The sequence below is a fragment of the Rattus norvegicus genome, chromosome 2 (assembly GCF_036323735.1).
Source record: "Rattus norvegicus strain BN/NHsdMcwi chromosome 2, GRCr8, whole genome shotgun sequence".
NCBI lineage: Eukaryota > Metazoa > Chordata > Mammalia > Rodentia > Muridae > Rattus > Rattus norvegicus.
In genome coordinates this window covers 188611707-188625412 of record NC_086020.1, presented here as the reverse complement: position 1 = coordinate 188625412, position 13706 = coordinate 188611707, and the positions used below count along the sequence as shown (strand labels likewise).

Sequence of the window (13706 nt, the reverse complement as noted above, 5' to 3'; positions counted from 1 at the left end):
CCAACAGTTTTAATCCTTTCTTTAAAAAAATTAATCATCTAACTTCTAAAGAACAAAGCCACTACCCACCCTTGTACTTTATTTATAAACAATGAGACTTCTTCCCCTCCCTTCCCCCATTCCCAACTGGGGCTGACCTGGAACTCCTAGGTTCAAATGGTCCTCTAGCATTATCCATGGCCTCTACTGTATCTAGACTTAATCTTGAAGTCTTTCTTGGGGCAAGAAATGAGCAGCTCTTGCCTTTCTCAGCCCTGTCTCTGGTCTCCACTGGAATTGCTGGAAGGCAAGAACCAACTCTAATGTGTGTGTGTGTGTGTGTGTGTGTGTGTGTGTGTGTGTGTGTGTGTGTTGCTGGGAATCGAACCCGTGGCTTTGCCCATTCTAAATATGTTCAACTAGGAGCTATAAATACCCAGCCAATGAATGAGCCCTAAAGTGGAAAGAAGTTACTATGAGATTTAGTTCCCTCGCGGAGACAGCATATTTCTATGTTTATTTCAGATATGAATCAGCCAGTCAGCGTAAATTGTGCGTGTTAAAGCTCACCAGGTACAGGTAAGGGCTTCACTGCTGGAGAAATTCGTCTGGGTAGGATTTAGAAAAAAAAAAAAAAAATGTGTGGGAGGCTCTGCCCGGGGAGGCGGAGTCAGCAGAGTTTAAGCATTTCTGACCAATCAAAAGGAGACTATTGGCGCGAGGAGGGGGAGGATAAAGGGGGAGCGGGAGATCGAGAACCCTGCCTAGTCACTGGAGCCAGCCCTGCCTTCAGTTTCCTGTACTAAGTGCTTCTGCCCACCAGAGCAACCGATTCTAAGGCCTGGCTCTAGCAATGGCCTTCGCAAATCTGCGCAAAATACTCATCAGTGATAGCCTCGACCCCTGCTGCCGGAAGATCCTGCAAGATGGAGGGCTGCAGGTGGTGGAGAAGCAGAACTTGAGCAAGGAGGAGCTGATAGCCGAACTCCAGGTGAGGCGAGCGGGACACAAGCGAAAGCACCAGTCATCTTTATGACCAAACCGGCTGACCCCAACGGTGCCAGGGCTGCCTCCCTCCCCTGTCTTATCAGTGGGTCCGGGGGCCTCCCGAGATTGGGGACCAGCAGTGGGAGGGAGGAAAGGCGGAGAGGAAGGAATGGCTTAGGGCTGCAGAATGCAAACTTTTTGTACTGTTTGCTACCGCGTGTTTCTTGCCGGCGCTGCAAAGTGCGGCTGCTCCATCTGGTACTGCGGGATGCCAGAACCTCTCCGGAATGCCAGAGCCTCTCCGGAGCTTTAGCGCCTGGCGGCCCAGGCTGCGGGCTCCCAGCTCAGGGTGCTACACGCGGAGACGAGTGCACCAGGAACTCATCCTTGCCCAGTGCAGGCTGCTGGGGTGGGGGCAGGGGGCGCTGGCTCTGCCCCTGCCCGTCCCGTGGCATTTGTGGCAGCGGACTCGCACCGCCTTTTGTCTGATGCAAGACCTAGGCGCCCTTTCTCGGGCCCTGGGCCTCCGGGGAGCGCTCGCGGGATTCGGGGCGGGCCGGGGGTGCAGCCAGAGCCCCGCGCCGCCCACGCGGCCGCCGCCTGGAGTCAGCCACCACCATTGGCTTCATCGCCGATCAGGCCCACTTCACTATATCAGAATATTGTCCCAAGCGCAATAGGGACAGGTTACTAATACCAAGTCTCCGGAGCAAACCTCTAATCGTTATAAAACTTAGAAGAAGTCTTTCACTTATTTGAAAAGATTTTGTAAATAGGATGACTTTGTTCAGATGTGAAGGGTTTCTGCTTTGGGAGCACGTCACCCCAGTCCCTGCCCTTCCTGCAGGTCTAATCCGTCCAGGTACGCTGTCTCCCAACAAGCTGTCCTGCCCCACCCCCAAAGTTCCACGTGCTCGGTTTAGGGCCTGCAGCCAAAAGGAATGTGCCTCTCCTGCTCTGGCGGAGGCCTTAAACCGCAGAGACCCAGAGGGGTTGTTCTGGCTGTTCTGGAAACTCTCTGAGCTCGCTTGTCTGTTTCTCCCAAGACCCTGCCCCGCCCCCAATCCCTTTCTTCTACGGCGCCGATGTCCACGTGCCCAGCAGTCCTATTCGCAGACTTTTTCTGGTCCTGGGTTTTTCAGAAGCTTGGAAGAGCTAAGTGGAGATGGCACACGCCTTTAATCCCAGCACTCTGGAGGTGGAGGCAGGTGAATTTCTGAGTTCTAGGACAGCCAGGGTTACACAGAGACTCTCATGTCTTGAAAAGTGAAAAAGAGCTGTCTGGCTCATGCCTAGCACCAGCGAGGCTGAGTCAGAAGCATCTCTCAGATCGAGGCCAGCCTGAGCTACAGAATGAGACCCTATCTATAAAACATGACAAGAAAAGGAAAGAAGGGGAAGGCTGTAGGTTTCTTGAGGAACAGGGCCCAAAACTGAGACAGCTAGGTGGTCGGGTGACAGTTCTGAGACAACAGTGGAGCCAGTGGTAATGGGAAGTTCTGAGAAGGAATTGTTGCCATGGTCTTTATGGGTGGGCGGCTCAGGCCATGACTCTTAGAGTGGACAGGACCCGTGAACTAATGCATTCTTCTCACATCCTGTGACGGTGACCTTGGTGCTTAAATCGAAGCCGTGGGCTGAGCAGGAAGGCTGTAGAATGGCTTTGGGGCACCAGTGGCTGCAGGCTTTGCCTCTGCTAGGGGCAGTGAGAAATGTTATATCCAATAAAGGAATAGGGGGTGTGTGGAGGAGGCCGGACCTGAAGGGTAGGGGTAGGAGTCCAGGACTAGAAATGCTGGGTGCTTTCAAGCTGTGGAGACAGTCGGCAGGAAAGAAGAGGTGGGTGCCTCTGACTTGGCTGGCTGGTGTGCCGTGGGGAGCTCTCAGTGTCAGTGTGCCTTGACAAAACACCCAGTTCAGAATGCCAATTAACTAACCTAGGATGACCCGAAGAAGGACCCACATGTCCACCCTCCCTCCTCGTTTTATCTCCTTCTGAGAGTGGTCTGGCAGAGCGTCTCCTGCCCGCCCCCGTTTTAATCTTTGCAGTAAGCAAGGAGACATTACCATTCACTCCCCTAGTGGTAGACTGCCCGTCATCAAGTGACAGCACACTGGGTTTCCTAAGTCGTGATGAGTGTTATGGAAAACAGGAGAGATGCAATCTATTGGTAGAGACTTATTTCATGTGTGGGGTTTCAGTGCCCTGTGTTGGGGCAGGCGTGTGGGCACGTGAATGTGTGAGTGTATGAGGACAAACACACAAATTAGAGGGCTTCTTTTTCTTTTATCATAGCCATTATTGGAGACAAGGACTCTGTGAGTGCATGTGTGTGTGTATGTGTGGTGTGCATGTGTATGCATGCATATGTGTGGTGTGCATGTGCATGCATGCATGTGCACTCGAGTGCACAATACAGCATGCTCTGGATGTGATGAAGCATGCCCATGTAATCCTACTACTTGGGAAGCCGGAACATCAGGATTGCCACATTGCAAGACCATCTCAAAAAACTAGAGGAGGGTGGGGTTGCCTCGTGCCTTTAATCCCGGCAGCACTCAGAAGGCAGAGGCAGGTTGGCAGACCTCTATGAGTCCCAGGCCAGCCAGGCCATACCTGCATTCCCTACAACAGGGGGATCACTTGGAGAGCTTCCCTTACGTGCCCTGTGCACTAAGTGTTAGCAATAAGAGAATTACCTACAAGGCCAAGCCCATCCTCTTGGGAAGGAAGCATGTATGAACTTGAAGAACAAGAGTAGGGATAGGTTTCTACTGAGTTAGCATAGGTTTTCTGGAACAGCCATAAATTAAGCAGATCAGTGGCCTGCTGTTTCCCAGCTCTGAAGCCTGGGAGTGGGACTGGGAAAATTTGTAGGCAAATGTGGAGTGTGCGTTCCAGATGAAATGCTAGGTGCTTGTATTCCCACTTGGTGAATGCTAGAGAAGAAAGAACAGGCACTGGGGTGTGAGGGGTAGGAGTAGAGGATTCAGTTTTGAGAGCCCTGAAGGTAATCTTGCCTTTGCTCCGGTGTCGGAGCACTGGGATAGAGTCCTGGGATGACACGTATGCATCATGCATGAAAGAGAGCGCTCTAATCCCAGCACTGCACTAGGAGTTTCGTTAGGTGTGAATGTTTGTGTTGTTTGTGTAAGTAGAGCAGGGGAGGAGCACCCTGGAGGAGTCTTTGAGGGATGAGCTATGGTCCTAGAGAAGGGACCAGGAGTGCAGGGGCCTGAGGGCTCAGCACAGGGTGGGTTGGCCAGTGGCCTCAGTAAGTTTGTAGTGAACACACTGAGGAAATGGCGTGTAGTTGATGTTGTAAGAGACCTTGGAAGCTAGCAAATTCTGACCAGTGTTGGCTCTAATGTAGGTCCTGGGCCCTTAGGACCTACCAGCTTTGGAAGCATGTCTGTGTCTGTCTTACTGGAGACGCTAAAGGTTCATCAGCGTCAAAAGCGGGCTGGGGCTGGAGGGTGGAAAGTATAGTTCCAGGGTGAGGACCCCACAAAGCAGACTCGGCTGCTGGTGAGAAAAAACAGCACTGTGGCTGAGGTGTCCTTAGGGGCTGTGAGAGACGCAATTGAAGTCCCTGGTCCTCTGCAGCTGTTGTTTCCTGTGGGGATCCCCAGAGCAGTGATTGGACAAGGACCTGGGCTTGGGATCAATCAGAGAAGAGGGAAAATGGTTCCCCTCTCCCTATCTCCCTGTGTGTGAGAGATTGACGGTGCAGGGAGAGGCAGGGCATAACCTTCAGATGTCAGTTTTCCCTTCCTCTGAGGGATCCTGGGTGCAGGATCCCAGGATTCTGCAACAGGTGTTGTTGTTGTTGTTGTTGTTGTTGTTGGTGGTGGTGGTGGTGGTGGTGGTGGTGGTGGTGGTGGTGGTGGTGGTGGTGGAAGAGGTGGTGGTGGTGGTGGTGGAGGTGGAGGTAGAGGTGGAGGTGGTGGTGGTGGTGGTGGTGGTGGTGGTGGTGGTCCACCAGTCTGAGCCACCTCACCTGCTCAGATCTGTGGCAGTCCTCAGGCCCCTCCCACATTCGAGGTTTATAGCGGTGAGCCCTGTATCCAGGCGACCACACACTCTCCTCGCATTCAGGGGCAGGAGGGTCCTGGCACAGGTCTGTGCTGGCCGATGCGTTCATGCTTGCTTTACTGAGTTCTTTCTCTTTAAAAGACTTTGGAGAAAAGTGCTCAGTTTTGATGATGTGTGGGATTTTCTTCCCAGATCAAGGCCGTTTGCCTCTAATTCCTTCTATAAGACCTTTTTTTCTGTGTAGAGGTTTAAATTTAGAATGTAGCCATTTTCTTAGGGTTTCTGAAATGCGTGTGTCTGTTATAAAAGGCTTTGTCATTCTAAGATTGTAAGAAAACCCAATATACATATTTCTTCCTTGGGTGCTTTAAATTTCTTTAGTTCACCTCTTGATCCAAGCTGTTATTGGCTGTGCCTCTCAGGAAAGCAGTTGGCAGATTTTGGTATATCTGTCATTGAACTTTAAGATCTGGAAGGTTTCTTGGTCATTGTACCTACCAGTGACCTTAGCCAGAAGGAAGAAAGGAGCTGGAAGCCGGGGTGGTGAAGGTTGACTGGTTTGTAGAGGTGCAGGTGTGGTGGGGCATGTGTTTCTCATTTACAAAAAGGAGTGTGAGACACAAGTGAACACTTTTTTGGAGTCTCCTACTCTGTCCTGTCTAAACCACACAGCCACCTTCCGGTGGCTGGCCTAGAGCCCTCCAGCAGGCACAGCCCCACCCAGTCAGGATGCCTGAGGCCTAAACAGCTGCAGAGAATTGATTCTGGAGCATAAACAGCTGCAGAGAACTGATTCTAGAGCCTAAACAGCCACAGAGAACTGGTTCTAGAGCCTAAACAGCTGCAGAGAACTGATTCTAGAGCCTAAACAGCCGCAGAGAACTGGTTCTAGAGCCTAAACAGCCTCAGAGAACTGGTTCTAGAGCCTAAACAGCCTCAGAGAACTGGTTCTAGAGCCTAAACAGCCACAGAGAACTGATTCTAGAGCCATTCCCGTTGGGTTTTCTCTTTCTCCTTCTTTTTTAAAGGCAAGGTCTTTTGTGGCCTGGCCTGGCCTTGAATTCTGTCATTGCCACAGATTCTACAACTGCTCTTGAGCAAGTCAGCCCATCCCAGTGTTTAAGCCACTCCTCCCCCAAGCCTAACTACCCCCTTGAGCAGCCCAAACTTCATTCACCTCCCTTTTCTGAGCAGAGATAAAATAGTTCTGTTCCCTCAGCTTTTAACTACTCCACACTCGTTCCTCCATCCCAGGCTTGTGCACAGTAAAGGCAGCATGGGCCTCACACAGACTCTGAAGCTCACAGCTCTCCCTCCCTCCCTTCCTGTGCGTTCTCGTCTCAAGAACCATTTTCCTTTCAGCAGGTCTTGCCTTCCATTCTGCTTACTTATTCAGCCAGCCAGCATTTACAAACTGTCTTCCTTCCATGTGCCTGCCCGAGGGACTCAAGGAGTGAAACTGGGTCCTGCATCTTCACTTTAGTGTCTCAGTGTCCAGTGGAAGAAGTGATTGGAACAGGGCGGAGTGTTAGACCTGCCTATCCTGTTTCCTTCTCACATACCTGAGGCCGGAACCTACATCTCTCTCTGATAAGGGATGCAGCTTAGAGGATGCAGGCCAGACTACAGACATTGCTGGTTTTCCTTTGGAATTCACCCACGAGGCAAGGCAGCATACAGGAATGTTAGTGTGTACAGAGTTGACTAGGGCATGAGTCTGCTCACACTAAGGTACTGTCAGGATGGGCTGTCCTCTGGCTCTAGGTCCTTATCGGGACACCAGCTATAGAAAGATGGATCAGATGCCTAGAGCCAGCGAGCTCTTGCTATAGTTGGAGTGTACTGACCAGGTACTGCTCTCAAATGCTCTAGTCCACGTTACCCTACAGCGTGCAAAGAAGCCAGACCTGCCTGTGAGGGGGCATTCATGCCCACCAGGAACGCAACAGAGGCCTCAGGTACATTACAGAACAACAATATGAACCCTGGTATTGTCTTCCTCTGCCCAGGACTGTGAAGGCCTTATCGTCCGGTCAGCTACTAAGGTCACTGCTGATGTCATCAATGCAGCAGAGAAGCTCCAGGTGGTGGGCAGGGCTGGTACAGGCGTGGACAATGTGGATCTGGAGGCTGCCACAAGGAAGGGCGTCCTCGTCATGAAGTAAGTTGTGGAAGCTGACGGAGGGTGTGGAGACAGATATAAAACGGGAAAGAAATGCTTAAATGAGAGCCTGGTCAAAGGCCTTTCAGAGGGCCGTCTGAGCTAGGTACGGGGTCCCCGTGGTGGTGATTGGTTCAGTGTGGTTGTGCCAAGGCTGTAAAGCTGAGGCTGTCTGTGGTCTCAGAGTGTGGCACTCGACCTCCTGTAATGCTTGCACGTCTGCAGCTTAGTGTAGGAACCAGAAGCGTGTGGGTGAGGTTCCCCTTGTTTCCTGCTCCAGCCTGGCTCTTGTGTTCTGTTAGCTCAGTGGTCTTGCACCCTGTACAGGTAGATGCACACGCTTTCCTGGTGGAGTGACCTCCCATCCTGTCTCTTCCTCCATTTCCCTAAGCCAGTCTGAAGCCAAGATCCCAGTTTCTCTCCTAGCACTCTAGGCCCCGGAAGGGAGGGGTCCCTGTCAGCACTGTGTTGACAGACAGAAGCTCAGGGGCAAAGGTCATGGTGAGCAGGCTACTGCTGCACTGCCTGTTAAGAACCTGGTGGTGTGGTCATTCCCAGTCCACTTTGCTGACTCTTGAGTCCTGGCCTGCCTCCCCTCCCCCAGGAGGGTAGGGGTTAAATGCCTGACAGAGGTCAGTACCTGATGGTGGAAATGTTAAAGGATAACCCATCCTACCTAAGCTGTGGTCCTGACACAGGGGCCACCCACCCCACTTCTGCCCACACCCTAGCTGCTCAGTGAGGGGTGAGCTGGAAGTGCTGTTGTCTTGCACAGAGACAAACTCTTAAGTCCCTTTGTTTTTCAGAGAGTCTTGTAACTCTTTGTAACCTTCATTTCTTCAGATGAGCAGAGCTTGTAGAGGAGGCAGAAGGTTTAAATACGTGTGTGCTAGGCTTTGCAGTTGTCGACATCGGTCTTCATTCCATCAGATGGGCCAGGCCACGCATCTCCTGGTTGTTTGTTTGTTTGCTTGTTTTGTTTATTGTTGTGTTTTGAGAAGTGGGCTTTTTCTCAGTTGGAAATGTGTTGAGTAAAAAGAAGAAACCAAACAGCTAGAGATAAAAGCCAGCTGATGGGACCCCGGAGGGTTCTGGCAGCAGTAGGCTGACCTGAGTGTTGTAGCCTTTGCTCAGTGGAAACTGTAGATGGATAAGCCCTGAAATGAAAGAGAACTGGGTCAAGCCACCCCTCCATCCGTCCGTCCATCAGGTACTTCCCTGCCTTGTGCCTGCCTGAGCGAGGCCCTCTGCCTTGGAATGGGAGGTCATGGTAGCCTGGTTCTTAGGACAGCGGAGCGTCAGAGAAGCCAAAATGGGAGCATGGGACTGGAAGTGTAGAGAGTACCGGGTATGCCTGGGCACACTGACATCTCTTCTTCTGCATCTTTAGCACCCCCAATGGAAATAGCCTCAGTGCTGCGGAACTCACCTGTGGGATGCTCATGTGCCTGGCCAGGTAAGTCCCTGACTTCTCAGAAGAGCCAGCCACATTCCGGTAGGTCAATGATTACCACTTGGCAAGCAAACAGACCTAGAAAAGAGGTATAGGTGCCTCTGTCTGGAGTTCTGCAGGGTGTTAAGCACACAGACACAATGTTCCTTCTCTGGTGGCTTGGAAATTTGCGTGGGAGGGTGGATGGTGTCTTAGTGTTTATTTGCATGGGAGGGTGTCTTAGTTCGGGTTTTACTGCTGTGCACAGACACCATGGCCAGGGCAAGTCTTATAAAGGACAACATTTAATTGGGGCTGGCTTACAGGTTCAGAGATTCAGTCCATTATCATCAAGGTGGGAGCGGGGCAGCATGCAGGCAGGCATGGTGCAGGAGGAGCTGAGAGTTCTACATCTTCATCTGAAGGCTGCCAGTGGAAGACTCACATCCATGTAGCTAGTTTGAGGGTCTTAAGCCCTTGCCCACAGAGATATACCTACTCCAACAAGGCCACACCTACTCCAACTAGACCACACCTACTCTAACAAGGCCACACCTACTCCAACAAGGCCACACCTCCTAATAGTGCCACTCCTTGGGCCAAGCATATACAAACCATCACAGATGGTAACAGCAAGCTCACAGAGTGTACACACCCTCTCCTACACACTACCACTCCTCACACCCACTGGGCGCTGTGCCTTTGCTGGTCCCCAAACCTCTGAGGATGCTCTCTGAACCCTAGAACCTCAAGTACCATGTATGTCCAGGTCCCTCTGCTAAATTGTTAAGCATTGAGATGTTCTGTTTTAACCCTTGATTCTGGTTGGGGCATCTGGGCCATGGTCCCCAGTGTCCACCTGACACTACCCTTCTAGGCCAGCAATTCTCAACTTGTGGGAGGCGACCCCCTTTGACACATCTCTATCTCAAAAAATATTTGCAGTCCAATTCATAACAGTAGCACAATTACAGTTATGAAGTAGCAACAAAAATTTTGTGGTTAGAGGTTCGCACAACATGAACTGAACTATGAAGGGTTGCAGCATTCGGAAGGTTGAGATCTACCCCTGGGCCTGTATTGTAATGCATGGAGTAAACTTCTCTATCATCCACATGCCTACCTGTGGATTTCTAACTATTGGGAGCTCTTCTGGCAGGGTTCTGGGATAGGTGAGTCTCCTTGGGGACAGTCTAATGACCAAGTGGATGGAGCACGTAATACATAAGATAAACGCATCCGGACAAGCCAGGCAGTTGCTTGGCAGACATGACACACTAAGTAGGCATTTTTTTTTGTATCTCTATAATACAGGCTTTCTAATAAAAGAGGAGCTGAAGCTGTTCTGAATGCTTTTCGAAGATCCAGACAGCCAGCACTCTTGCCTGGGGCCTGAAACCTGATGTGATTTAAAAGTTGTCTCTTTCCTATCTTCTCCCTTCTGCTGGAGGAGTTAACCTTTGTTCTACCTTCTCCCAAGATTCCTGCGTAGCAGTGCAGACGTTGCACTGGTCAGTGAGGGAAGGGGGGGAGGAGGGAGAGCACAGCACATGCAGCAGAGCAGCCTCAGCTAAAAGGCTCCCCGTGGTGTCCTGGGAGGACTGTACAAACCCCGTACCCTATGTAACTTGTGCTGTTGAATTCAGTGGGACATTTGCCTGTCAGAGTTAATAAAGTCTCCCTCAACACAGCTTTCTGATTCTCCCACCCCTGAGGGTGAAGAAAAGGTTTGAGAATGAGGACGTTTCCCTCCAATGCCAGGATCAAGTTATCTAAAGGAGCAAGCAGAGTGCTGTAATTTGAAGAAGATACCCCTCATCCGAGATGAGCATAGACCACTATGTGTGAACCTTATTAGGAAGGAAGTCCCTGACTCAGAACGCTAGTGGGCGCTCTGCTCCTCAGGCAGCCCTCCCCGGCCTGGGGTGAGTGGTTTAGCCTGAGTGCCTACGCATGTAAGAATGAACTCCTTCATTCAGGAGATAAGTGGTATAGACCTGAGCTCTTCTCAGAGTCCAGCATGGAGAAGGTGTGCAGCACAAACCATTCCTCAGCTCTTCAAGGTTCCCAGAGGTGGTCTTGGTGCCATGTCCTACAGTGTGTGTCTTACCTCTAGTCCTAACTTTGGCCTAACTGCCTCTCTGTTTGATCCAGAAGACAAAATTGGCAACTCAGACTTGCATAGGATAGAAAGAGACGGTCTGTGGTGTGTGGGCGAGTGTGGGCCAGAAATAGGTAGGACAGGTGGTGGACGTGTCGGAAGTATTAAGTTCATGCAGGGCTGAGTGGAAAGGTCTGGGTTGTATTGTTGTGGTACCCACCTGCCTCAGATTAGCTCTCTTGGGGGTTTAGAAGGAAGGTTAAATCAGCTGCCCTTTGATAACAAGAGAAGTCATCAAGAGGGGTCTGGAAGAGGAACCAAACAGGAGTGTAGGAAGCATCTGTCCCTGTAAGCTTTGGGAGGCTGGCAACTGTTTCTAAGAGAAAACTTGTGAACCCCACTCAGTCTCCTTGGTACCTCAGAAGTGGAGGCACATCACTAGCCTCCTGGGGCATCATCCTAGAGACAGATGTCCTGTAGTTCCCAAGTTGTGCCTTACCAATGTTCTTGCTGTCCCATGCTTACCTTGCACACGGTGGCCCTGTACCTGAGTGAGTGTGGCTCCCAGGAAAATGGCGGGGATAGATGGCGACTGTGGTGAGCTCTCTTCGTACCTTCTTCCTGGGCTGTAGGGCGACCCACTGAACCTGCCCTGTTCTTGCAGGCAGATCCCCCAGGCGACGGCTTCGATGAAAGATGGCAAATGGGACCGGAAGAAGGTGAGCTGTTCCCTTGCCTCACCCATGCGGGCTCAATGCCCAACCCCCGCTCTTGGTCCTGACTTGGTCATCTTTGCCTTTCACCTTTGCGGTTGCAGTTCATGGGGACAGAGCTGAACGGGAAGACACTGGGAATTCTTGGCCTGGGCAGAATTGGAAGAGAGGTGGCCGCCCGAATGCAGGCCTTTGGAATGAAGGTAAGAGGTTTCCGGACACTGTGGGCATGGCTCTTTCTGAAGCAGTATTGGAAGAGATGGGTAGGCATGGGAGAAGCTGAGGGCTTTGTCCTGTGTGGATCTCTAGAGCCTCTTATTAAGTAGGCAGTAAAGTCAGAGAGAAAAGGAACTTTGATCCTTTCATTAAGACATTTGAACACAAAAGCTGAGAATACTTGACGCGGGACCCTCAACTCCCAGAGTCTCATGGGGCCAGCAAATGTTCTTCTGTGACAGACCTCCATTTTTTTTTTAATAATTAAATAACTTCATTATTTTATTACTTTTTAGATATATTGATTACTTTTTTTTAAAAACTAACTTGAGTATTTCTTATTTACATTTCGAATGTTATTCCCTTTCCCGGTTTCCGGGCAAACATCCCCCTAGTCCCTCCCCCTCCCCTTCTTTATGGGTATTCCCCTCCCCATCCTTCCCCCATTGCCGCCCTCCCCCCAACAATCTAGTTCACTGGGGGTTCAGTCTTAGCAGGACCCAGGGCTTCCCCTTCCACTGGTGTTCTTACTAGGATATTCATTGCTACCTATGAGGTCAGAGTCCACGGTCAGTCCATGTATAGTCTTTAGGTAGTGGCTTAGTCCCTGGAAGCTCTAGTTGCTTGGCATTGTTGTTCATAAGGGGTCTCGAGCCCCTTCAAGCTCTTCCAGTTCTTTCTCTGATTCCTTCAACGGGGGTCCTATTCTCAGTTCAGTGGTTTGCTGCTGGCATTCGCCTCTGTATTTGCTGTATTCTGGCTGTGTCTCTCAGGAGAGATCTACATCCGGCTCCTGTCGGTCTGCACTTCTTTGCTTCATCCATCTTGTCTAATTGGGTGGCTGTATATGTATGGGCCACATGTGGGGCAGGCTCTGAATGGGTGTTCCTTCTGTCTCTGTTTTAATCTTTGCTTCTCTATTCCCTGCCAAGGGTATTCTTGTTCCCCCTTTTAAAGAAGGAGTGAAGCATTCACATTTTGATCATCCGTCTTGAGTTTCATGTGTTCTATGCATCTAGGGTAATTCAAGCATTTGGGCTAATAGCCCAATGAGTGCATACCATGTGTGTTTTTCTGTGATTGGGTTACCTCACTCAGGATGATATTTTCCAGTTCCATCCATTTGCCTACGAATTTCATAAAGTCATTGTTTTTGATAGCTGAGTAATATTCCATTGTGTAGATGCACCACATTTTCTGTATCCATTCCTCTGTCGAAGGGCATCTGGGTTCTTTCCAGCTTCTGGCTATTATAAATAAGGCTGCGATGAACATAGTGGAGCACGTGTCTTTGTTATATGTTGGGGCATCTTTTGGGTATATGCCCAAGAGAGGTATAGCTGGATCCTCAGACAGTTCAATGTCCAATTTTCTGAGGAACCTCCAGACTGATTTCCAGAATGGTTGTACCAGTCTGCAATCCCACCAACAATGGAGGAGTGTTCCTCTTTCTCCGCATCCTCGCCAGCATTTGCTGTCACCTGAGTTTTTGATCTTAGCCATTCTCACTGGTGTGAGGTGAAATCTCAGGGTTGTTTTGATTTGCATTTCCCTTATGACTAAAGATGTTGAACATTTCTTTAGGTGTTTCTCGGCCATTTGGCATTCCTCAGCTGTGAATTCTTTGTTTAGCTCTGAATCCTGTTTTTTAATAGGGTTATTTGACTCCCTGTGGTCTAACTTCTTGAGTTCTTTGTATATTTTGGATATAAGGCCTCTATCTGTTGTAGGATAGGTAAAGATCTTTTCCCAATCTGTTGGTTGCCGTTTTGACAAACCTCCATTTTTGTGGTGTTATGAGGGCCTCTAAGTTACTCTGTGTCTACTCTCTCCGGTAATTTTTAAACAGAAATGCTTTCTGCCTTCCCTGATTCCCTCACTATCCCAGCAAAGCTGAAAGGGGCTGATGGATGGGCATAGGGTCGCATGCTTATAATCTCAGTATTTGGGAGACTTTGGCAGGTGGTTTATGAGTTCAAACCCAGCCTGGGTTATGTAACAAGATCCTTCCTTTAAAATACATGTCTGTTTGCATGCCCTGATATGGGAAATTACTAGGCAGCTTCATACCTGCCTCAGAA

At 50.2% G+C, this 13706-nt stretch overlaps 1 protein-coding gene across 1 annotated transcript in view; it reads left to right on the top strand.

The window, feature by feature from the left end:
* The first annotated feature begins 623 nt into the window (after positions 1–623).
* The window catches only part of Phgdh (phosphoglycerate dehydrogenase), a 29090-nt gene continuing 16007 nt past the window's right edge, over positions 624–13706 (top strand). The window contains exons 1-5 of the mRNA NM_031620.2: positions 624–970; positions 7012–7163; positions 8554–8619; positions 11361–11415; positions 11514–11612. Of these exons, the coding sequence (NP_113808.1) occupies positions 833–970; positions 7012–7163; positions 8554–8619; positions 11361–11415; positions 11514–11612 (510 nt within the window). The 5' untranslated portion in view covers positions 624–832. The remainder of the gene's footprint in view (positions 971–7011; positions 7164–8553; positions 8620–11360; positions 11416–11513; positions 11613–13706) is intronic.